Source organism: Gadus morhua, chromosome 7 (genome assembly GCF_902167405.1).
Source record: "Gadus morhua chromosome 7, gadMor3.0, whole genome shotgun sequence".
Lineage (NCBI taxonomy): Eukaryota > Metazoa > Chordata > Actinopteri > Gadiformes > Gadidae > Gadus > Gadus morhua.
The window spans coordinates 12,529,447-12,552,159 of NC_044054.1; the positions used below are offsets into that span (position 1 = coordinate 12,529,447).

At 45.4% G+C, this 22,713-nt stretch overlaps 2 protein-coding genes across 3 annotated transcripts; one reads left to right on the plus strand and one right to left on the minus strand.

Moving 5' to 3' along the window:
• LOC115547563 (mannose-P-dolichol utilization defect 1 protein) lies at window positions 1-5,557 on the plus strand. Of its 2 annotated transcripts, none has more exons than XM_030361872.1 (8): window positions 1-599; window positions 771-836; window positions 2,683-2,815; window positions 3,384-3,469; window positions 4,035-4,083; window positions 4,431-4,541; window positions 4,679-4,796; window positions 4,976-5,557. In XM_030361872.1, exons 1-8 carry the CDS (start codon window positions 485-487, stop codon window positions 5,069-5,071), a joined length of 774 nt encoding a protein of 257 aa, XP_030217732.1. In that variant the 5' UTR covers window positions 1-484; the 3' UTR covers window positions 5,072-5,557. The 2 variants fall into 2 exon arrangements, with proteins under 2 accessions (XP_030217732.1, XP_030217731.1); XM_030361871.1 differs by having other exon boundaries at window positions 12-599; window positions 4,035-4,150.
• Window positions 5,558-9,488: 3,931 nt separating this feature from the next.
• slc25a35 (solute carrier family 25 member 35) lies at window positions 9,489-12,650 on the minus strand. Its single transcript, XM_030361870.1, has 5 exons — window positions 12,179-12,650; window positions 11,974-12,039; window positions 11,710-11,862; window positions 9,957-10,091; window positions 9,489-9,765 (listed from the first exon to the last, which is right to left on the minus strand). The coding sequence occupies exons 1-5, from the start codon at window positions 12,548-12,550 to the stop codon at window positions 9,553-9,555; spliced, it is 939 nt and encodes a 312-aa protein (XP_030217730.1). The 5' UTR covers window positions 12,551-12,650; the 3' UTR covers window positions 9,489-9,552.
• Between the last annotated feature and the right edge of the window lie 10,063 nt (window positions 12,651-22,713).

Consider the following 22,713-nt stretch of genomic DNA (forward strand, 5'->3'; position numbering starts at 1 on the left):
AAACGTTGTGTAGCCTTCAGTCGGTCTTATTAAACGATTTTACAGATTTGTAGATATGTTGCGAGTGTAAACGTTTTTAAGATGTTGACTTTTGACAGTCATCTGTAGACCAAAACAGAGTTAAGTTGTAATAAAATAATGAGCACGAATTGAATTGACGCAGCTCGTTCCGCTTTAAAGGCCGTGTTGCAGGGTTTATTTTTCAACGAATTTGTGCAATTTGCTTGTTGGAATCTACAAAAAGAAGCAAAGCTTGAACTAAATCTGGAACACACCCTGAAATAGATTTTAAATATATTTGTGTGTGCGTGTGTTTGTGTCTGTACACGCGCGTGCGTGTTTATTAGCATGCATGTGAGTTTCAGCGCGTTCATGTGGTTGTTGTGGGAGGAGAGTTGAGTGGGGGTTCCAGAAGAATGTTACTTTGTAACGTAAAACACCATTTTACGATAATCCAGAATTCGATTGGTGAAGTTGAGCTACCATGACCACGTCGGAGGGGCTGGACGCCACTTCTCCCGTGAAAGAGTTTATACTTCTTTATTTGATGCCAGAAAAATGTTTCGAGTACTTTTTCACCAACTTAAACTTCCTGCACGGTGAGGCGTGCTCAGAGTTTATTAGCATGCGATATATTGCCAATACTTCATAGTAATCCCCACCACCCCCAACACGATTTCGTGTTTGCTTGGTCTTGCCTGATTTTACGTTGCATACAATTTAGGAGACATGTCTTTTATGATGTCTCTCTCTGTTTGTGTTTGTTTCAGTGCCATGTCTCAAGATTGTTCTGAGCAAAACCGTAGGACTGTGGATCGTCCTGGGCACAGTGCTAGGTAAGAATCGCCGTGTCCCTTTCAATGCATCCATCACAATTGCATAAGGAGTAATCTTTGGTTGATAGATTATGGGATAGGCCCAACCTATAGGTCAGCTAAAGCCCGTACTAATGATCCCCAATTCCCAGCCGGGGTATTTATTCAATACGGTTTGTTTATTATTGGATGTGTATCCTAAATGTAGATGTGTGCCAAAATGTCACATAAAATAAATACCTCAATGCCTGCTCAAACGGCAGAGGTGGGGGTAAGTCACTCATGTGCAAGTCACAAGCAAGTCTCAGGTCATAACCTTCAAGTCTCAAGCAAGTTCCAAGTCACTGTGGTGAGAATCAAGCAAGTCACAAGTCAAGTCATTGCTCAGGTCAAGCAAGTCACAAGTCAAGTCATACCAAAATCTGATCATCTAACCCAGTTTCCACATTTAAACATCTGTAGAGTGAGTGGTTCATAAGTTGAGTTTTATTTCAACATTAACAATAACAATGTCTTAACATTAACAATAACTCAAACTATTCAAAACATTCCAAAACCATTATGTGAATAGGCCCAAAACTGAAGGCAGCTCTGTCCATCACAAATGTCCAGGTAGTGGTTCAACTGCATTTGGGGACTGGAACTTGAACCCTCTTAATTTTTTTGAGGTATGCTGAGAACAGCCCAGTCCGACGCTCTGGCTCTGATGGTGTAATTTTACTTGAAAATTACTTGAAATCATTATTATAACCCACTTACAGCCACTGAGTTAGAAGTAGCCTACTGACATGAAAATTAAACAAGTCAATCATCTGTGGAACGGGCAGGGCTCGAAAAACTCCAGCCAATGATTTTCAGAACCACCGAGTGGCATTGGACAGTAAGTACGTCAATCAAACGGTCGTACTGCACTCCCCCTTCCCCGCTCCCCGCGAGTGACCCCTTCGTGCACGTGCACGTACTCAAAGCTCGTGACCCAGAGCAAGCTTCTGTTTGTTGTTATCCTGCGGTAGCTACTGGAGCTAGCTAACTAGCTAATCCGCATTTGGACCTAGCACTAGAAGACAACCCTAAAAGTCATTTCGAGTCATCCGTCTCAAGTCTAAGTCAAGTCTTGAAGACCAAGTCAAAGTCAAGTCGAGTCTTTTATCAGTGTTAGTCAAGCAAGTCTCAAGTCCTCAAATTTGCGACTCGAGTCAAGTCATGTGACTCGAGTCCCCCATGTCTAACTGTAAGCAAATACAAAGCCGTGTACAGTAGAATTCATTGCAGAGGCATGTAATTCATGAGCAGGTAGAGGGCTAGGTGTCCTACTCTTTGACTTCTGCGACCACATAGGGCCATCTAGAGGGCCAAAATGGTACTACTATCCCACATTGTTGAATCGGGAAACCCCATACAACATACAAGGCAGAGGGTAAGGAAGGTACTAAAAAAGGGCTGACTTCTGGATGTTGGACTGAGGAGAGCAACAACAGAGTCTGTTCTCCAGCAGTTTGGGCAACAGTAGCTCAGGAGGTAGAGCGGGTTAACTGGTTACCTGAAGGTTGCTAGCTCGATCCCCAGCTCGTCCTAGCTGGGTTTCGAGGTATGCCTGAGCAAGACATCTCACTCGGACTGCTCCTGATGAGCTGGCTGTCGCCCTGCGTGGTTGACTTCTCCATCGGTGTGTGTGAATGTGCGCATGAAATGTTGTAAGTCACTTTGGATAAAAGCGTTATCAAAAATCCCCTAAATGTAAAGTTGGAAAGCACTGTTTATTGTTGGGATTGCTTAGTTTGATCGATGATGATGATGATGATGATGATGATGATGATGATGATGATGATGATGATGATGATGATGATGACATGCTGTCCCCTTGCAGCACAACTACCTCAGCTGCTGAGACTAACGAGGAGGGGTAGCGCAGACGGTGTGAGCCTCGGTTCGGCCTTGCTACACCTGTACTCAATCTTAGGCCCTCTGGTCTACTGCCTAGCCAGGGACTTCCCCCTCAGGTGGGCTGCACACCAGAGCAATGCTACGTCACCCCACCGGGTGGGGCGGTGGGGATCCCATACACTGGGCACTTATTTTCATTGTGAATAATGAACGTTTCAAATGTTTCTTTTAAGATTTAAGCGTTCTTCCATTGACTTGGATGCATGCTTTGGGACTTGTATGCACTATTGTTGAGGCGTGAAATTGAAGCATTGCATTGGCATTCAAGGCTGTTGCTTGTTGTTCCGTTCAGGTGCACACATTGATAAAGCTGACACATAAAAACATGCCTTGAAGGAGGCAGATGCGCTTGTGATACATGCAGCCATTATTTTTTAACGGTAGTGAACCTCGACTTTAGTCTTTTGATGTGATTGCAGTTTTCCGAGTGAACCCGAGACTCAAAACTGTTTCTAGAGGAGCTTTTTTGATGCAAGAGAGAATTTAGCGTTTAGCTTAACCCTCTCTCAATGGGAACAGTTCACATGCAGCACAATAACAATAAATACAAAGCATATATCCACTAATGCATTATAATGTTCTGTATACTGTTGTTGAAATAGTTTGTACTATTGTTTGGACCAGTGCCTGGAGTGATAAGCTGTTCATAGCGGTTCAAGCTGCTTCAGTCTGCTTTCTACTTCTGCATTACAGAGGAAGAACCATACAAGGTAAATGAGTCAACAGGAATTCGACTTCTTTTATTCAAACTCAGAGCTGCTGCAGCTGCTCTGGCACGTTAAGAAAATGAACCTTTGGTTGTGATGCGGTTGGGGGCTCTGCACTCTGTCCAATGTTTTCTTTGGGTGGAAACTTGGTGGTGCAGAAAGTTTTACATTTCTGTACTCCAAAAGTTCATCCTCTTCTTTGGTCGCCTTCAGCCCTCACTTATGAGTCATGTGAATGAACGTGTCTTTAAAATGATTTAATTGTACACTCTAAGTTGTTAAATCATTCTGAAAACCCTGTCCTTTGGTGCCATTATGGGGACACCTCATAGTGTTATAGAGAGCCATAAAATGTTAAATGTGTTAAAGGACTTCAACCCATTTTTACCAATCTTGATTCTGATTGTGGTCTTATGTTGATGGGCAATTCCACGGGGGAAGGAAAAAGGCTGCACCTTGAGTGGCTCTGTCTGGTGAGCAGTGTCTGATGATGCAGTCATCAGACACTGATGACTGTCTGTTAGTGTCTGATGATGCAGTGTCTGATGATGCAGTCCTCCTGTTCCAGGAATGCTTCTCGTGCTGGTCTACGGTGCTGTGGTCGTCCTCCTGGGATTGTACGGAACAACATTGCTTGCCACGACACTACAGAGCTCTAGTATCCTAGCTTTGATTGCTAGCAAGGTAGTCTCACAACAAGACAGACTTCAGATGATTTTTTTTTCAACCAATCATGTTGCTGGAGGCGAGGATCTGTAAGCGTGTAATTGGCGAACACAAACTCTGCCAGCAATTAAAAAAACAATTGTGTCAAGGTTCTAATATGTACACCGTGCAGAGTGCTCACTATGGTTGAACTGAGGAGAAAGCAGGAACCCTCCTTCCAGGGTTGGTGAGGAGGGCAGAGGAGCATAACAAGCAAAATGGTATTGGCAAAACCTTTTTTCATTTTACATCTCAACAGGCTGTCCAGGCTGGCACCAACTTCTCCAGCGGTCAGACAGGAGAGCTGTCCCGTGTGTCCGTATTGCTGGTATGGGCGGGCTCCCTGGCTCTCATCTTCGTCTCTGTGCAGGTGTGGATCTCTCTCTGCATCATCGCTTACCTCTAGGTGTCACAAATACACACATCCTGCCCAACAAGAGTACCACAAACTCCTCTTCACTGACTGTCTCTAATCTCTTCCCCCCCCCCCCCGCCGCCTTGATTCAGGAGAAGGGCACCATTCTGGCTCTTCTGGCCCACATACTCTCTGCGTGTCTCAGCACTGTGCTACTGGCCCAGGTCCTTCGATGCGGTCAGAGAATCAGCACCAGGAGCAAAGCCAAGAGTGAGTAGCCATCGGTCAAATGGACACTGCTACCGTTCAGCATGCACGCCCATCCACCCCTAATGTCTCATTCACTTCATACTGGTTTTGTGTGCGCAAAAGACCCCGATTGAGGTTGTAAGCTATTGGCAACGAGGTGTATCGTTTGTGGTCCTATATCGTTGCATTTGTGTTGAAAGGAGAACACCCAGCCTCGGTGGAAGACCAAGACAGTGTTGTTGGGAGTATTCAGATGTTGGGTTCAGCCTCTGATGTTGTGCTCTCTGGGTTTCTGACGGTCAGCAGTGCTGTTTGTACAAATGAGTGTACCGTGTTAGTAGTAATGAGGTTAGTTTAGGAATGAGATGTAATATGTCCATTTGGTTTAAGTTTTAGCAGGCCTTGATTACACAGAGGATGTACTTGCAGCTATGTCACTCCAACATGTTTGAACTAGATATTTGATATAGTAATTTATCTCTTTCCACTTTCAACCAGTAATACCACTACCTTTGAATCAATTATATTTGAATGTGGATGTTTTACATATATTATATTATAGATGTATTGCTTAGGTTAAAATGATCTTCACAAAGGAGAAGCTATTGTTACATATGGAGTATTCATTGGCATGTGGGAAATTCAATGTATGGTCTGGTATTATTTAAATACTATTTGACATGTTATGTACAGGTTGTTTTCAGTATTGTATATCGGAAAAATCAAATTAAACAATACCTTCATTGCTATAAGTATAAAAATATAAAAAAACATTTAAACCATTGGTCTTAATTGCTTACACACAAAAAAAACTCTGTTCATCTTGTGTTCTGACTGCATAGTAGTCGGTTCTGTAGGAAATTAGCTGAATAACTTGTTTCCTCTTTTCAACACTCCCATGGTGATCTTTGACAAGAAACGGTTTAACACAGATGTCTCTGACATATCTGACTGAGGAGGAAAAAAATAATAGTGTTCTCTTCTGAACACATAGCCGCAGTTGAATCATTCTGAAGGTTTGCTTGATAGCTTATGGGATAGGCCCAACTTATAGCTCATTCAGATCGCGTAAAGGCCTACATACTAAGGGCATGCGGGCGACATATAGCGTGTATACCACAGACTCTGTTGTTGAATGGTCTGCAAATTAATAAAAAAACCAGAATAACACTTAAAATACATAAACATAGAGAAGTTATCATTCTGCAACCAATTGATTTGAATCTAATATGTGATTTCCTAACCTATTGATTTGAGACTAATCATATCTGTGATTTGCTCAGGAAAAAGCCGCCCACCAAAAGCTCTATGCCACTTGGCCATTAAACAATGATTCTAAATGACATATTTATTCAGTAAGCCTATTTTATGAATACTATTTATCATTCTGACATGATTTTCCAGAAGAGTTAGACATGGAGATGGAGACATGCCCAGAAATTGGCCAAAGAAATAGCAAAAACTGTCTACAAAAGCCTCCTGATCTACTGGTGTTATGAGAGGAACACACAAAAACAAATGCTACACATGAAACAAATGCTTAACATTTTAAGAGTTGTCCCCGTTACCCAGCCAAGATATTTAGTAATTTGTTTGTTTATTAATTATATGTGTATTCTAAATGTAAATGTGTCACATACATGAAATGCCTCAATGCCTGCTAAAACGGTTAACAAATACAAAGTCGTGTAAAGTAGAATTCCCTTCAGATACATGCAATTCATAAACAGGTAGAGGGCTAGGTGTCTTACTCTGATACTTCTGCTACCACATAGGGTCATCCAGAGGGCCCAAATGGCACTACTAATCAAAACATTGTTGAATCCCCCACACAAGGGATGTGTACAAAATACCAAAAGTATGTTATAATGATCTTCACATTTAAAAAAAATTCTGAGAAATGAGTGTTACAGATGGAGTATTCATTGGCATGTGGAAAATTATAAAATATTTAAATATTGATATTATTTAAATATTATTTTACATGTAATGTAGTTTTTTTTCGTAAGTATTGCTTATTAGAAAAATCTAATTCAACAATACCTTAATTTGTCATAATAGAAAATAAAATATTACACCAATTGATCTTAAGTGCTTGCACAAAAATAAACCTGACATTCTTTACTGACTGCATGGTAGTCGGTTTGTTGGATGAGTAGCTGCATCAATTGTTGCCTCTCCCATGGTGACCTTTGACCCCAAGAAGGGAGTAACAGATGTTTCAACATATCTGACCAAGGAAGAAATTAAAAGAAAACTAGTTCTCTTTTGAGCTCAGATCTACGGTGGCGCTGAGCTTTCACTAAATAAAAAAATGTTTCACACCTTATGAAGCCGTTAGCACACCAGGATCTCGTAATTAAAGGGAAACTTCACCCATTTCCATTAAGCTCTGTATCGTTAGAAAAGGGATGGGCACGAGTAGTAAATTCTAGTAAATTCCAAACTCGAGTGATCGAAGGAATTCCTCGAGGATCAATCGAGTACTCGTTAAATCAAATCTATTTTTAGAATGCAACGCATCTGCAGCAGGAATAGGCCTGATGATGAACGGCAATATTACCAACCAAACATGTAATGCTTATTCTCCATCAAAACAGTCAGTTATCAGAGAATTCAATATTTATTTTTGCAAACGTTCAAAACACATTTTCCTTACAAAAATAAATATGCGTCTCACAATTTAAATCACGTCGAACCAAGGCCTGTAACGGTTTAAAAAAACCAAAACTAAACAAGTAGCCTAACCATTGCAAATAATTTAAAGCTGCAAATAAAACGGCAGCAAATGGACTATGGAAATACTCTGCATTGTGATCTTCTCTACAAGCCCGGGATTACAGCTGCGTCTTGCGGCGGTGAAAATAGCCGACACACTTGGTTGCTGCGGGTCTGCTTTCCCGAACTCATCGTTGTGTTTCAGGAGCATATGTTGCCGCATAGTACTTTCTGGTAGCTCGATTTCGCTTGGCATATTTTACATTTCACCTTATGATCTCCTATTTCTTTAAAGTATTTAAATTCTTCGCTGCGCGTTGCTTTAACCGCCATCTCTTAACTTTTTGAATTCTGGCGTGCCTGCACACGGCACGGAACGAGCCATGGAAATGGATGCATTTAATTTTCTATGTGCCCACGTCATGCGTTAGTGGCGCCGACAGAAAATTGATACATTTGCTTCAGAAAACTTTGTTTGTGTGTATATGCAAACTCGAGTTTGCCTGTCCACCAACCGAGTTCATTTGTAACGAGAAGTACTCGAGTAATCGATTCCTCACGCCCATCCCTATTAGAAACCCACTCATATTTTTGAATGGTCGTGCATCATTCCCTTATTTTCTGGAGAGACTGGAGAGATTCGTATCGATCTCCAACACTTCCTGCTTAAGATGACACAATATGATGATTTTTGCGTAGAAGTAAATAGGAAGTGTAAGAGGGGAGGATTCTCGTATGACTACGGTGGGACCCACTGACGCTACAGACCTATTAGAGCAGTGCCAGTGGGTGGGACTTCACCAGTAGAAACTGAACATCCACAGCGTCTGAAGCTAAGGAACAGCGAGGGGGGATCCGATGGGCGGAGGTCTAGATCAGCGGGAGTGGCCAGCGAAGCTGTGCATCGTGGTGCATGGTGGGAGTTGTCTTCAATCCACAAGCGCCAAAAAGTCACATTCTGCCTTTTCTCGGTCAAGACGGCACCAAATTAGAATTTTAATTTATTATTCGACTACATATAGGACCCAATTTCGATACATATTCCATGCCTTCGCCGGTGAAATGCTCCTTTAATTTAGACATCAATAGGCCTATCTCGTAATTACGAGACCTTTCTCGTAATCACGAGATCCTGGTGTGCTAACGGCTACATAAGGTGTGTAACTTTTTCTTTTTTGCTGAATGCTCAGCGCCAACTTGCACACGAATCCTAACACGAAACCGCATATGTCCGGATAGATTTGAAACCACCTCCGAGGGTGGTTTCAGAAATGTGCGGTTTCAGGCACCGGATTTGCCGGCGCCGTCTGGAGCCGCTGTTAACCTTGAATGTAACAGAATCTCCATAAAACAAAATAAAATCTTGAAGTTGAAGACATTAAAAAGTTCAAATACAAATATGAAGTAAGAAAAATAAAAATATATTTTTAAATAATTTAGCTTCAAGGGGCCAAAGTAGCTTCAAGGGGCATTTTGAAAGTGAGCCCATAGTTTTTAAACCTAGTACTGTTCTGCTATGATAGCAGAAAGGGGATACCGAAAAACGTTATATTACGAAAGTACGGTAAAGTGAGGACAGGAGATCAGAAAACTGCAGATTGTTCACAATTCTGCTATTACCAGGCACTTGTTCTCCAGCCAAGATTAATTGCATACTGTCTCTACGAGTATGAAACAAAAAATTGACTGAGTTGTTACTAGAGTATTAGTGGACTACATACTTGGAAATAAAACCTCCTTGCGCGTTAAGGTACGGAATATTCTCAGTTCCTTCGAGATGAGAAAAGGGCATGGAAAAAGAGATAAAAGAGAGAGGAAGTTGGAAGGTGGCAGTTTTCAGCAACCAGGAACTGTTGGTAACTGACCTCACCCAGCAAAGCCTTATGCCAATCATTGTTTTTAGGGTAGGGTTAGATAAGGCATTTCTTGTCCAAGCATTCGTTTCATGCCAACCTAAAACAACATTGGGATTGGCTCAAGGCTTCCATAAGATCTTTCCTTGAGACATTCATCATGATTGATCCTCCCATGAACAACGCAGGCTTTCCAGTCACTTTATCTATCTACTAGTATCAATCTCCCTGGCTTGCCCCCTCCCTGGCGATGAGTGATTCTGGTAGAGTTTGCGGAGTTCCTCCCAGAAGAACAGACTGAGGACAGTATGTGGTCCAAGCCTGAAATAGGACGCCCCCAGGCCTTTGTAGAGTCCGGTCAAGCCCTCCTTCCTCATTGTCTTTGAGAAGCAGTCCACGTATCCTCGGTAGAGCTGGCCCTGAACACACATTTATTTGAGTCAGCCTGGGGGGATGGCATACCTTTTGATTGTTCTGGGATTTGACATTTAACATCCTTACATGACATCAATGGTAATACATTCGATTTGTATAGCACTTTACAGCTAAAACATGAAAACACACGGAAAAAAAAACGCCCTACGAACTAACAAAATGTCAGCTTGCTCACCTTGCCTAAGTGGTCCACCGGCTGGTTGTAAAGGCGTGTGCTAACCACGTCGAAGGGCGTCATGGCTAACACCACCACCACGCTGGCCACCATACCGGCACTCAGCGACACCATCAAACTGTCTTTGGAGAATACCTTTTGAAAGAAATATATGCATCGACATCAGTGTTGGGAACGTTACTTTAAAAAAGTTATTAGTTATAGTTACTCACTACTTGTTCCAAAAAGTAACTGAATTACTTTATTATAAAAGTAACTAGTTACCAGGGAAAGTAACTATTTGCGTTACTGTAAAAAAAAAAATTGATAAATGCCAAAGTTGTTGGATTTTGGATTTAAATGAACTGCCCATTCAAGGCCCTGATATACTTCCAACAGAATTTTTATTTGCTTGATTGCAATCAATGGCTGTGGAACATCTGCCGAATACTACAGAAAATGCCAACTTTTCATCGGATTGCTCCGGACTCACCATTTCTGCTGCTTAATCGAATCAGTTTGATGTGCGCCTGTGTGGCGCGCGTGTCCTGGCTTGTGTGTAAAAACAGTGGATCCAATTGGCTACCATGAAACATGACTCTGCCTTGGCCAATCATAATCGCTTGTCTCGTCGTTAACCCACCCGGTCTCCTCCCGAGGAGTTTGTGTTTGGAGCCAGGGGTGCGTTCGGATTACGCAGTTCAATTCAATCAATTATTAGTAACGCAACCCATTTAACATACAGTAAGTAATTAGTTCGATAACCCCGTTACTGAAAAAATAACGGCGTTACCCAACGCCGTTCTTTTAAACAGTGTTATTACAAACACTGATCGACATGTATGTAACCTTCAGACATTGTCCGTTCTTGTCCACAGTCAGCCTCTAGTGAATGTGGAGGGAAGGGTTGCACGTTGCTTAATAAGTGAACAAGTTGTTCTTCTTTTAACTCAAGTCAAGCAAAACGTCACTTATTATATGGCAGATAGTTTTGCTAGTCTGACCATTGTCTCATGCTGGTATTATAAGGGAAATAATACGCGCTCAGAAAATTATTTCATGTCATCCAGGTCATTGAGCTGAAATAGGAGCATTATTTTAACTGGCGTCTATTTTTGTATGAGGTCATATTGTTCACTAGAAATAACGGGTGTGGTGGCATTTTGGACCACGTCAATTGTTTCTCTCTAAAATGTTTAATAAAGGGTCATCCAAACCTTTAGGTTTACTTAAGTAATAAACATAACAACATACAACAGATACACAATAATCCAAGGCCTAACATACAATAATCCGAGACCTCAGATGGGAGTTCGCCCTGTGTCTCTCTAGGAGCTCCGCAAGGAGGAGTCCAACTCATTGGCCAAAGCAAGGACTTCTTATACAGTGGCAGACAGGTCTCAAGATACTGAGCACATTGGTTAACCAGATGGTAGTAAACTATCGATGACCTCCTCAGGATGTCATAAAGGGGGACGTAGCCGAGCCTTATCAGTTGGAGCCCTTGCTCTTCAACCTTCCCAAGACCTCACCTGGAGCCTTTAATCCCAAACCAACGAAGGGCAGTTAGAGAAAGAGAATGGAAAAATATAATTTTCCCATTACACGGGCAAAGAAAAAGAGCTGAATATCAGTGCATTGATTTCCCGCCAGTGCAGACAAACTGAGCTATGGAGGAAGTTTAATTGATTAGGATGAGTCGAGTAAGGATGATGATTTGAATTGCTGCCATTTGCTACTTAGGCAAATTTTCAGAACATCAATGCGTGCCAACCTTGAGATCGACCACCAGCTCCTTGATGGCAGAGAAGGAGGAGAGCTGGGCAGCGGAGCCCACGCTGGTCCTCGGAACCGCGGCGAAGGACCCCCTCCACAGCCCCATGAAGCCGTGCTCCCTGCAGATGGCTGCGATGGCGTGTACCATGCCCTGGGCAACAGATAGGGGCCGAAGTGTGAGGGAGGATGCACTGCGGACCAGTGGCGTAACATCAAACACAAACGTAACACAAACATACACCTAAAAAGGCTACATATTTACCCGGTGCTGGTACTGATGACCAACCGCGATGGAGGAGGTCGCCTGGGACTGAAGATGGGTCTTCACCTATCAGTTTGGATGTTTTGTTTATTTAAGTAACACCGTTTAAGGAGGACGGGGCCATTCGTGCATTAAATAACATGAATAAAAAATCAACAGCAAAAAACTCTGGCAATATCTGTAACATGAAATGTAGTCTACTCACCAAGTATAAAGGGCTTCCCGTGACACCTCCTGCCACACCGGCTGCTGCTCCTGCTAACGTGGTCTTAAATGTGCTGACCCTCCCATCCGTGTAAATATACCCGCTGGACTCAATGAGGGAGTAGGAGCCCAGTCTGATACCATTCATCACGAACTGATACACGAGTCCCGGTGCGAGTCCCCTCTGCAGCCCAGCGAGTCCTTCCACTTTGCCGATCGTGTAAAAGGCATGAAATACGTTCCGATAATGCACTTGGTACGACCCCCGGCTTCTGAGTTCTCCTTGTAGTTGCATGCGTGTTTTCACCACCTCAAGCGGATTGGTGAACACACACGCACCGCAGGCTGCACCACCGCTGAGGAGGAAATCCATCGTCCACTTGTCACTTTTCTTGTTGGACGGAACCTTGACGAGGTGGACAAGTTGTGTGACCGGGTTGTGACCTCCCTTTGCTATTTTCCGGCGTATCCGTGTCGTATGACGCTGGCTGCTGCTCGGCCAATGGGAGCAGCGATATGCCCCTCCTTTATTAAACAGAGGCGAGCGGCTGCTACTCCATCAATAGGCTGCTGTTCGCTGCATCCGATGCGCTCCACCTCTAGGTCCTCAGGTCCAGACCCACCCCCAACTCAATTCAATTCAATATTCAATTCAATTTTATTTTATTTGTATAACTCTTAATCACCAGTACAGCCCCTAAGGCCTTAACAGTCCATATTTATGACACGTCCCCGGACCCTAGCCCCCAAGAGGGCAAAAAAAAAAGTCTTGCCCTCTTGGAGAAAATCTTGAGGAAGAACGCAGAGTTCGGGATCCCTCCCTCCAGGGATGATCAGGAGTGCAATGTAGACTGCTGCTCCTTTGTTCACAACACAAACAATAATGAACAAACACGCAGCGATACAATCAGAAATAGAGACGTTATATCATGATCAGACAGACACTCACACACATCATCCACTCATTCTGTATCATTCCCGGCATCAGCGTCATTTTGGCACCCCTTTGTTACAAACGCTTGCCTAGCCTCTGGCATGATTGAAATTCCCCTGCCGTGAAGGAAGTAGGAACTACGAAAAAAACAAAAACATATTTGTTTAAAAAACAAAAAACAGGTTTAGTGTCTCGTGCTGCACCCGTCAAAGGTGAAGCAACTATTGTGGGAGAATTTTTACTCTACCCGTCGAAGGATTATGATGGATATCTTGCTTTATATGTTTAAATAAGAGTGGAATAACACTGAGAGACTTCTGAAGAGACTATTGCTGCTTAAAAAAATGGTCATCCGATGATCTGTGCCGTAGGCCTACGTACAAATATTTAGGGCTGGGATCTAGGTGACACAATTGCGTCACCTTGATCTCTGGGTGCTACTGGCTTAAACCGAAGAGATTCAGGTGGACCAAGCATCCATACAGTTTGTTCAGGCACAGACCTTCACCTGCCGTTTAGCGTCTTGATTTGCACCCGACACATGCATGGCAGGCAGTGTCTGATACGAGCAGGTTTAAACTTGAGGACTTTGATAAGTAAGGCGACAATGAAACGTGGCTCGAATCCCAGGATAACGAAAACAACGGAAGTTGGTGGGTGGTGAAGCAATGTATTGTTTGATCAGATCGCTGCCTTGGAGCCTTTGTTAAACTGGTATGTCTTAAACTATATGTGGGTGTTCCTTGCCCTCTTTCCTGGTTAGAGTTGAAAAGTGTTGAACACTATCTCGTCCAAACTTGAGAGGCGGCGGTGGGGGGAAATGATCTCACACAGTAATAAGCTTACTTGGAAGAGATGAGCACAGGCTATTTTCACTCTGTAGATATTTATTATAGAGGGTAAATAACTGATATTCTTCTCAACACAATATCCTTAAAACACATAGTTCTTAACGGATAAAAACAAACCCAAACGAAGAACTTTATCATCCCACGATAAAGCATTAGGTGGAAATACAGCCGAAGGGTAATTAGGCCTAATTACACAATCCTTGCTTTTCTTAGCAATAGCTTCCAAAGCAGTGGTCACCAGCAATCAGGTTCAGGAATACAGAGATCGAGATCTCGGAGGCTTTTCAAATGGATCAAAGACATAAGGCCTGAGACATTAATAGAAAGGGTAAAACCAAAATAAAGAGGATATCTACTGGTCTTGGTGCTGTGGGAGACGAAGCCACCACATCCAAGGATGACAGGCACTGACCTCCCCCATCATGAAGACCCAGGGGAGACCCTTTCTGAAATCCAGAAGATGTTTTCCAACACGCCTGAAGAACCAATGTCAATGTCACTTGTTAGTAACCTACATGAGTGAGTTTGGTGTGTGTGGTTGTGTGTGTGTGTGTGTGTGTGTGTGTGTGTGTGTGTGTGTGTGTGTGTGTGTGTGTGTGTGTGTGTGTGTGTGTGTGTGTGTGTGTGTGTGTGTGTGTGTGTGTTACGAGTTGGGGCTAATATATGTTACCTGTGTGAGTTTCATTGATGGGACACCTTTGTAGTCTGAGTGAGGCAGGGGGTGCATACAGCAAATGTAAAATAAGGCCAGCCGTGGCATGAAGTCTTACATTTAAAACCTTACTTTGTTTGCTTATATTAGGTTAATTTAAGAGAAAGTGTGGGCTTGTTTCTGTCACCAGAGGAGTTTCATGATTGGTGACCCTTTCCTCATCAGTGCAAGGCAAGGCATGCATTTCCCATAAAATGTGAAACAACAAGGCCTGCCATGACACGCACTCAAACCTGGAATGCCGTTCCTTTGTTCCCTTGCATCAGGTACATTAACAGTATATGTTCAGATGGGGCTCTAGTGTGTGAGCTTCATGAAGGTGACACTTTCCTAGTCCGAGTAAGGCATTTCACATGCAAAACAAGCCCTACCCTGACATGATCCCCACCCTGTAATTGTTCAGTGAACAATGGCATAGAATACTATGTTGATGATACAAGAAAAAATACCACTTAAAATGAAATAAATTATTGGTTTTGGGTTCACTGACTTTCATTTTATTTTCTTAAGCAACAGGACAAATATTTAATAGTATTTGATGGTGAGAGCATGTCCTCTGATGTTAAGAATAAGTAGAGCAAAATATCACATGACTTTCTTGTAGCCATTACAAATAAAAAGAGGTTAACTCACTCGTCTATATCATGCTATAGGCGTGTGAAATTCTTTCACCTTCGACCACATGACCTTTTCAGGACAGATGATATTGTGTATCAGAGGTCTATTGTTTTCTACCTATAGCCTATATACAGGCTTACAAGTCAAAGTTTTAGCAAATATCTACCTCATAGGTATTGAGGAAATGAAGCACATGATCAAGTTTGATTGATAATATTGTTTATTTTATTAGATTACCAACGCATTAATGATATAGGTGTTACGCCCCTCTACACCCCACTGTCCTTGCAGTGGCAGTGCATTGGTCTCTGGGTGGTGCAGGGGCACAATCAAGTTAAACGTGCACACTTCAGCCTCCGAAGGGGGCTTGCTTTCTGTGTTCAATTTCATCCTTACTGACCACCAGAGGCGGTGCTTCAAGCACTGGATTTATCCGTCTCGCGCATGCGCAGTTCGAGTACCTAATATCAACAAAGTCACCTGTAACCCCTGATGAGCTCCGGACAGCCTATATCTTCCGGTGACATCAGAGGATCTGTTCCTTTCATCTTCTCGCTTCGCAGGTATCGTATCACCTCGCTAGCTAAAAGCTAAGTGGCTATTATTATCTTGATCGTTCGTTGCTGGTGGCCTTGTGACATATTGTCAGAGCCGTGAGCTGCTCACCCTCCAAAGGCCGCAACGGACCCGCCGAGAGGTTTAGATTGCGCGGAACGCATCTCCCTCGGCTGGATAATTTTACTATGTGGTTATGATTTCGTGTTTCGGTGAAGGCAGTTTGGACTGTGCTTATCATTTAATTTCTCCCGGCGTTTGTATTGCGCTTATCACTTAATTTCAAGTTGTGTATCGTTGCTATTGGTGACGGCAGTGTGTGCACTCCCACTCCTGGCTAAGGTACGTTTTACCTTGGTGCCATCTCGGTTGTGCCCGCTTAGTGTTAACTGGTGAAGGCAGTGTTTTTCGCCCCCGCAGTGTTATACTGCACTTATTATTATCTCGTCTCGTTCTGACTGCTACCCTCAACTGGTGAAGGCAGTGCTCTCGCTCCCGCTCCCAGCAGAGGTGTGACTGTAGTTGGTAGCAGCGTTCCCGCTGAGGCTAACTTGTCTGGGTTTTTTTCTGTACATATATCCATTGGTGAAGGTTGTGTTTTCGCCCCCTTTCCCAGTGTCTATTGTTTCTTGCTTTATACAGTATTATTTTTTCTGTTTGTTAACATGGTTGGCGACCACTCATGCTCGGCCTGTATGGCTTCTCTGCAGATTGAGGATGGCCATGATTTGTGTCCCTCATGCCTTGGCCTCGGGCATCTGAAGGAGGGTCTTTCAGATGATCCCTGCATGAACTGCAGTTTTATGCCTCGGGCAGTGAGAGTTGTTAGACTAGCTGAGGTGGAACAACGGTTGGGCCTCGTTTCGTCCCCCGACCTGTTGCCCCCAGCCCAGCGACGTAAGCCAGCCCAGGATGGTCGCTCCAAACGTCGGGCTGCGGTGACCGCAGGCCCCACTTCTAGGAAGAAGGTTAGGGAGTCCAGGCTTGCCTCCAAGGTGGGCCAATTGACAGCAGAGCTCGAAGGCATGAAGTGCCTCTTCCTAGCCTTTCAGGCTGGGACTGGTGCAGGGGAGCCAGGTGCTCTTGCTCCTCCGGCAGCCACCTTGGAGCCGGAGGAAGATGTGCTTTCTCTGGCAGCGTCAGCTGCCGAGTTTGCTGAATACGAGCCGGATGGAGTCCTACAGGACGCAGCCTCCCGTGCCTCCGCAGCGTGCTCCCGTCCTTCAACCCGCAGCTCTACTGGTGCTTCTGAGGACAACTCAATGGGAGCCATCATTCGTATGGCCCTGGCCAGTCTGCAGCTAGACGTGCCACAAGCGCAGCCGGCTCCGGCCAGTGCTTTCTTCAGGCGTGGCCCAGCCCCTGCCAGCTTTACCGTGCCTCCATCGGAGGAGTATCTGAGGGAGTTGCATGCATGCTGGAGGGATCCTAGAGCCCTCTCTCATGCAACATCCGACGGTCGGACCCTGGCAGCCATGCAGGATGCACCCAAGTTTGGCTTGGACCGCATGCCAGCAGTTGAGCCGACCATAGCCGCTCTAATTGTCTCGCCTGTTGAGGCTCTACGACCGGATGCGAGGTGTCCTTATCCCCAGTGTCGGTTTACGGATGACCTGCTCTCCAAAGCCTATGACACAGCGGCACGCATGGGACGCATAGGCAATTCTATGTCCCACCTGATGCTCGCTCTGTCAGCATCCCTGCAGGAGGTTGCAGTGGATGCTCCGGCCCACGATTTCAGTGACGCTTCTCTGCAGGCGTTCCCACTGATGTCCAGAGAGTTTGGGCGGGTGATGTCCACTCTCGTCCAGGCTCGCCGCCAGGTTTGGTTGGCACAGTCTCCTCTCACTGAGGCATGCAGGAGAACCCTCCGCAGTGTTCCAGTGGAACCTGGGGAGCTGTTTGGCTCTGCAGCTCTAGAGGTGCTTGAGCGAACAGTCCAGGCCAGGAAGACTCGCAAGCATCTATCTGTGCTTCAAAGGAGTGTGCCTCCTCCTAGCAGGCCTAGAGGTTCTTCAGCTGCCCCACAGCGCAGCTATCATCCACAGGCTCACCCCAGTAGCTACCTCAGGTCTCAGCGCCCACGTCCACAGCCTGCTCAGCAGCAGGCACAGGCCTTTCGGGCCCCTGAGCGGCTGCCCTCGGGGCAGCCTCAGGTCCCATATGCTGCCCGTCGTTCCCCCAGGACCTTTAGAGGCCGGGGGACCCGGTGCTGAGGGTCAGGGGCCGGTCGTCGGATGTTTTTCCCAGCAGCAACTCAGCTATTGGGCTGCTTCCACCAGGGACCCGTGGGTGCTTTCCACCTTGACCCATGGGTACAAACTTCAGTTCCGACGCCGGCCCCCAGCCTGTGGCCGGGTCAAGATGACCATCATACACGACCCGGCCAAAGCCCAAGCCCTCACCCAGGAGCCTTCCGCCCTCCTGGACAAGGGTGCCATCGAGCCAGTAGATCTCCTGTTGCAACCCGGGGGATTCTACTCGACTTACTTTCTGGTAGCAAAGAAAGACGGTGGACTCCGTCCTATCCTCGACTTGAGGGGTCTAAACAGGTTCCTGAAGATCCTGAGGTTCCACATGCTAAGCACCGCAGAGGTTCTGCGTACTTTTGCCAGGGGGGAGTGGTTTACATTAGTAGACCTGAAGGATGCCTACTTTCACGTTCCCATAGCACCACACCACAGACAGTTTCTGCGGTTTGCTTTCCAAGGGCGTCGTTTTCAGTTCAGGGTGCTCCCGTTTGGCCTCTCCCTTTCCCCACGGGTGTTCACCAGGTGCGTGGCGGCAGCCCTCTCACCCCTACAGTTGCGGGGCATGAAGATCCTGCCATATCTGGACGACTGCTCAGGTCCGCTCGGAGCATATCAATGTTCTGGAGCTGCGGGCTGTGCACAGGGCACTGCAGTCATTTCTTCCCTTCCTTGGCGGCCGGCATGTGCTCGTGCAGTCGGACAATGTCTCGACCGTCTCTCACATAAACCACCAGGGAGGCACCAGGTCTGCACGGCTGTTTTGGGCAGCACCACGCCTGGCCAGCCTGAGAGCAATGTATTTGCCTGGGGTACAGAATCAGACTGCAGACTTACTCTCCCGTTGCAAGCCGCCGCCGGGGGAGTGGCGGCTTCATCCGGAGGTGGTTCTCAACATTTGGGACGTCTTCGGCAGGGCAGAGGTGGATCTCTTTGCCTCAAAGGAGTCGACCCATTGCCCCCTGTGGTTCTCCTGGACAGAGGAGAGCAGCCCTCTGGGTCAGGATGCTCTCGCCCACGATTGGCCAGAGGGTCCCCTCTATGCCTTTCCACCAATCCCTCAGATTTTTCCGACGCTACAGAGGGGTCACAGACTGCTGTTGGTAGCCCCCTTCTGGCCAGGGAGAACATGGTTTCCACTGCTGCGCAGGCTCTGCACCAGTTCACCACAGCGCCTTCCCGACAGGAAGGATCTCCTGTCTCAGTTACAGGACAAGATCTGGCATCCCGACCCTCGTTGACTACAGCTATGGGTCTGGCCGCTGCAGGGCCCAACCCGCTGCTGACGGAGTGCTCAGACGATGTCTGCAATACCATACTGAACGCCAGGGTACCTTCTACCCGGGCGCAGTATGAGAATAGGTGGCAGCTATTTACGGCATGGTGTTCAGACAGGGCTGAGGACCCTGTGCATTGTTCAGTTCCAACGATTTTGGAGTTCCTCCAGTCACTCCTGGATGGCAGCCGGGCCCCAGCTACTCTGAGGGTATACGTGGCAGCCATCTCCTCGAGACATGCTCGGGTGGATAATGACACAGTGGGGGGCCACAGATTGGTGTCCCTTTTTCTGAAGGGGGCGTTGCGGTTACGACCCCCACGAGCACAGCGTGCCCCAGCATGGGATCTGCACCTGGTGCTCGATGCTTTATGCTTGCCTCCTTTTGAACCCCTGGCTCAGGCGGAGCTGAAGTGGGTCTCCACTACTGCGAGCTCTGAGAGCGTACGTAGCTGCGACCGCAGGCATTAGACGGTCGGACCAGCTCTTCCTCTACTATGGTGGTCCTAGGAGGGGCTGTGCTCTCTCCAAGCAGCGATTGTCTCATTGGGTTGTGGACGTCATCACCCATGCCTATAAAGGAGGTGGTCACCCCCTGCCATCCGGGGTCAGGTGCCACTCTACCAGGGCTGTCTCAACGTCATGGGCTGCCCTGCGGGGCATGCCCCTGGAAGACATCTTTGATGCAGCATCATGGACATCACCATGTACCTTTTCCAGGTTCTACCGGGTGAACGTTGCCACTCCCCATCCGTTGGCCGTGGTCCTGTTACCCGACTCTGCTGTTCCCTCTCAATGAGGTAGGTGTTGGAGTTCCTCGTGACCTTGTTGGTATGAGCCATCCAGTGCTAGAAGCACCGCCCCTCTGGCGGTCAGTAAGGATGAAATAGAACGATAGTTACGTATGTAACTACGGTTCTATGAATCCTGGATGACCGCCAGAGTGCTCTGTCACTCAGAATCCTTGTGTACTCGCGAGAAGATTCTGCAGGAACAGATCCTCTGATGTCACCGGAAGATATAGGCTGTCCGGAGCTCATCAGCGGTCACAGGTGACTTTGTTGATATTAGGTACTCGAACTGCGCATGCGTGAGACGGATAAATCCAGTGCTTGAAGCACCATCCAGGATTCATAGAACCGTAGTTACATACGTAACTATCGTTTGTCCCTGTTCTGTTGGCATGTCTCAGCCCATGCTCAGGTGTGCTGCATCAGTGGAGCTGATTAGGAGCACCTGGACCGCTCGTCAAGACCGGAGTTAAAAGCGCCAGATTCCCCTTCCCATGGGGATGCTTTTGGTCATGGGACTGCTGGCTGGTCGTGCCGCCTCTCTGGGATTTGGCTTGTCTTTATGTTTTGGACTTTGTTGTATAACCTAATGTTGTGTCCTTTTCATATGTTTATGTAAATAAATCCCACTGGTTGGGTTTTTGCAAAAGGTGTCCTTTAATATTTGGGGTCAAGGGTGGTTTGTTGTTAGCCCCAGTAGGGCCAACTAGAGGTGGGGCGTAACAATAGGCTTAATGTGGAAAGGTCTTAATCAGAGAGAAACACAATTTCTAAAAAATCTTGTATGGCCAAAGGCAAGGGTCAATCAGTCAATAAAGGGACTATTCATGATAAGAAAAATAAAGTACAATAGGCTACCAATATTTGTGAAAGGCGAACCTGTCCCCTACATCAGAAGGGAAAATCCAATTAAAACAAGAACAGAGCACACAACTTTATTGAAATGATTGGGTGACTGGAAATTATCAAGGTTTATGTGGTTAATATTATTGAATTGATTAGAGTCATAGTTAATAATAGGCATAATAGGTATCCACAGATACTTTGTGAATACCTAAATAACAAGCATTTGTTCCTGAAACTATTTTTCTCCAGTGATGTCCAAGTGAGGGTCTGGTGTTAAGGCAGGCCTATCAGAAGTAATATCTTAGTTTGTCCAGTAGATGTCCCGCTTAGTTTTGCTTTTGCCCTTTCTGGTAATGTCTCATGCCTTATGTCTGTGATCCACTTGAAAAGCCTCAGATCGAGATCTCTATATTCCTAAACCTGATTGTCGGTGACCACTGCTTTGAAACCTATTGATGAATAAGCAAGGATTGTGTAATTACATCTGGGCTATATTTCCACATAATGCTGTATCGTCGAATAATAAAGATATTGGTGTGCGTTTGTTATTATCGATTAAGAACTACGTTTTTTAAGGATTCTGTTAGTGATCAGGTATTTACCCTTTTTAAAAACCTTAAAAAGATAAATCCCTTAAAGTTCATATACCCTTTATAATTATAATACAGCCAGTTTGATTGACATGTGATGAAAGATGGCAGAATTAAAAAAATAATTTATATAAAATTAAACAAGAAAATTAGAAATTTATAGGAGACGGATGTCCCTCCCTCAGATGTCCCTCCATCCCTCTGGCCAGTATACACACACTCCGAGCACCCTGTTCCAAGCACCCTATTCCAGGCATTCTCCTTTGTGAGATGAGAACGGTAACAATATCAAATTAAATTAAATACAATTTTATTTTTGCAGCCCTTAATCACTGGTACAGTCTCAAAGGCCTTAAGAGGCCATATAATTATGACACCCCCCTGACCCTCGCTCGCTCGGTCAAGGATAAACTCCCTGAATTAGCAAGGAAGATCCCATCATCCAGGGATGATCAGGAGACGAGACATCCCTGGAAAACCAGGTCCCTACCTCTGTACAATTCCCTTGGTGACTTCAAAACGTGTTTCCTCTTGTGTCACTGTGACAAAGGTCCACATCTACAGAAACGGTGGAACCTTACATAAAAACAACACCAATAATCAACATGCATATGCATGAAGAAATACCAAAATAAAGAAAATAGCATAACAAAAAGCTGACTAGATCTACTACAAATGACCACCCATCAGCCTTTATTCTACCCTGGCTGTCGTATTGCCTGGAGGAGTCAGCGTTGGTATTAGACACCCGCCTTCCATACATGTGAGTGGGTAATCCAGTGCTTAGCCAGGTCATCTCTCAGACAGATGGTCCTGATTGGTTACTCCTCTGTGACATTCCAGCCATGCACTCCACAGGCCTTATAAACCCACAGACATGCTGCATGTATTTCTGCAGAGGGACGTTGCTAGGATTTAAGGACATTCAGGGCTGAAACCCAGATCTCATTCACATCCAAAGTTCATGTCTTCATCATTAAAAAATTGTAATGTGTACCTCAAAAATGTGACATGAATTGTGATGCTAAAAATATAAATTTGATTCTAATAGTAGTTTTGAGTAGAGGCAGAATTGCTCTCTTTACTCACGTATTGACATGCAACATTAAAAGAT

Excerpts from the sequence above, each read along its gene's own strand:
- LOC115547563 (XM_030361871.1), top strand. The coding sequence starts at position 485 with ATGACCACGTCGGAGGGGCTGGACGCCACTTCTCCCGTGAAAGAGTTT. Across the intron at positions 3,470-4,034 it reads CAGAGGAAGAACCATACAAG|GAATGCTTCTCGTGCTGGTC; the intron begins GTAAATGAGTCA and ends CTCCTGTTCCAG. Across the intron at positions 4,151-4,430 it reads TAGCTTTGATTGCTAGCAAG|GCTGTCCAGGCTGGCACCAA; the intron begins GTAGTCTCACAA and ends ACATCTCAACAG.
- slc25a35 (XM_030361870.1), bottom strand. The coding sequence starts at position 12,550 with ATGGATTTCCTCCTCAGCGGTGGTGCAGCCTGCGGTGCGTGTGTGTTC. Across the intron at positions 12,040-12,178 it reads CGGGAAGCCCTTTATACTTG|GTGAAGACCCATCTTCAGTC; the intron begins GTGAGTAGACTA and ends CCAAACTGATAG. Across the intron at positions 9,766-9,956 it reads CGGTGGACCACTTAGGCAAG|GGCCAGCTCTACCGAGGATA; the intron begins GTGAGCAAGCTG and ends ATGTGTGTTCAG.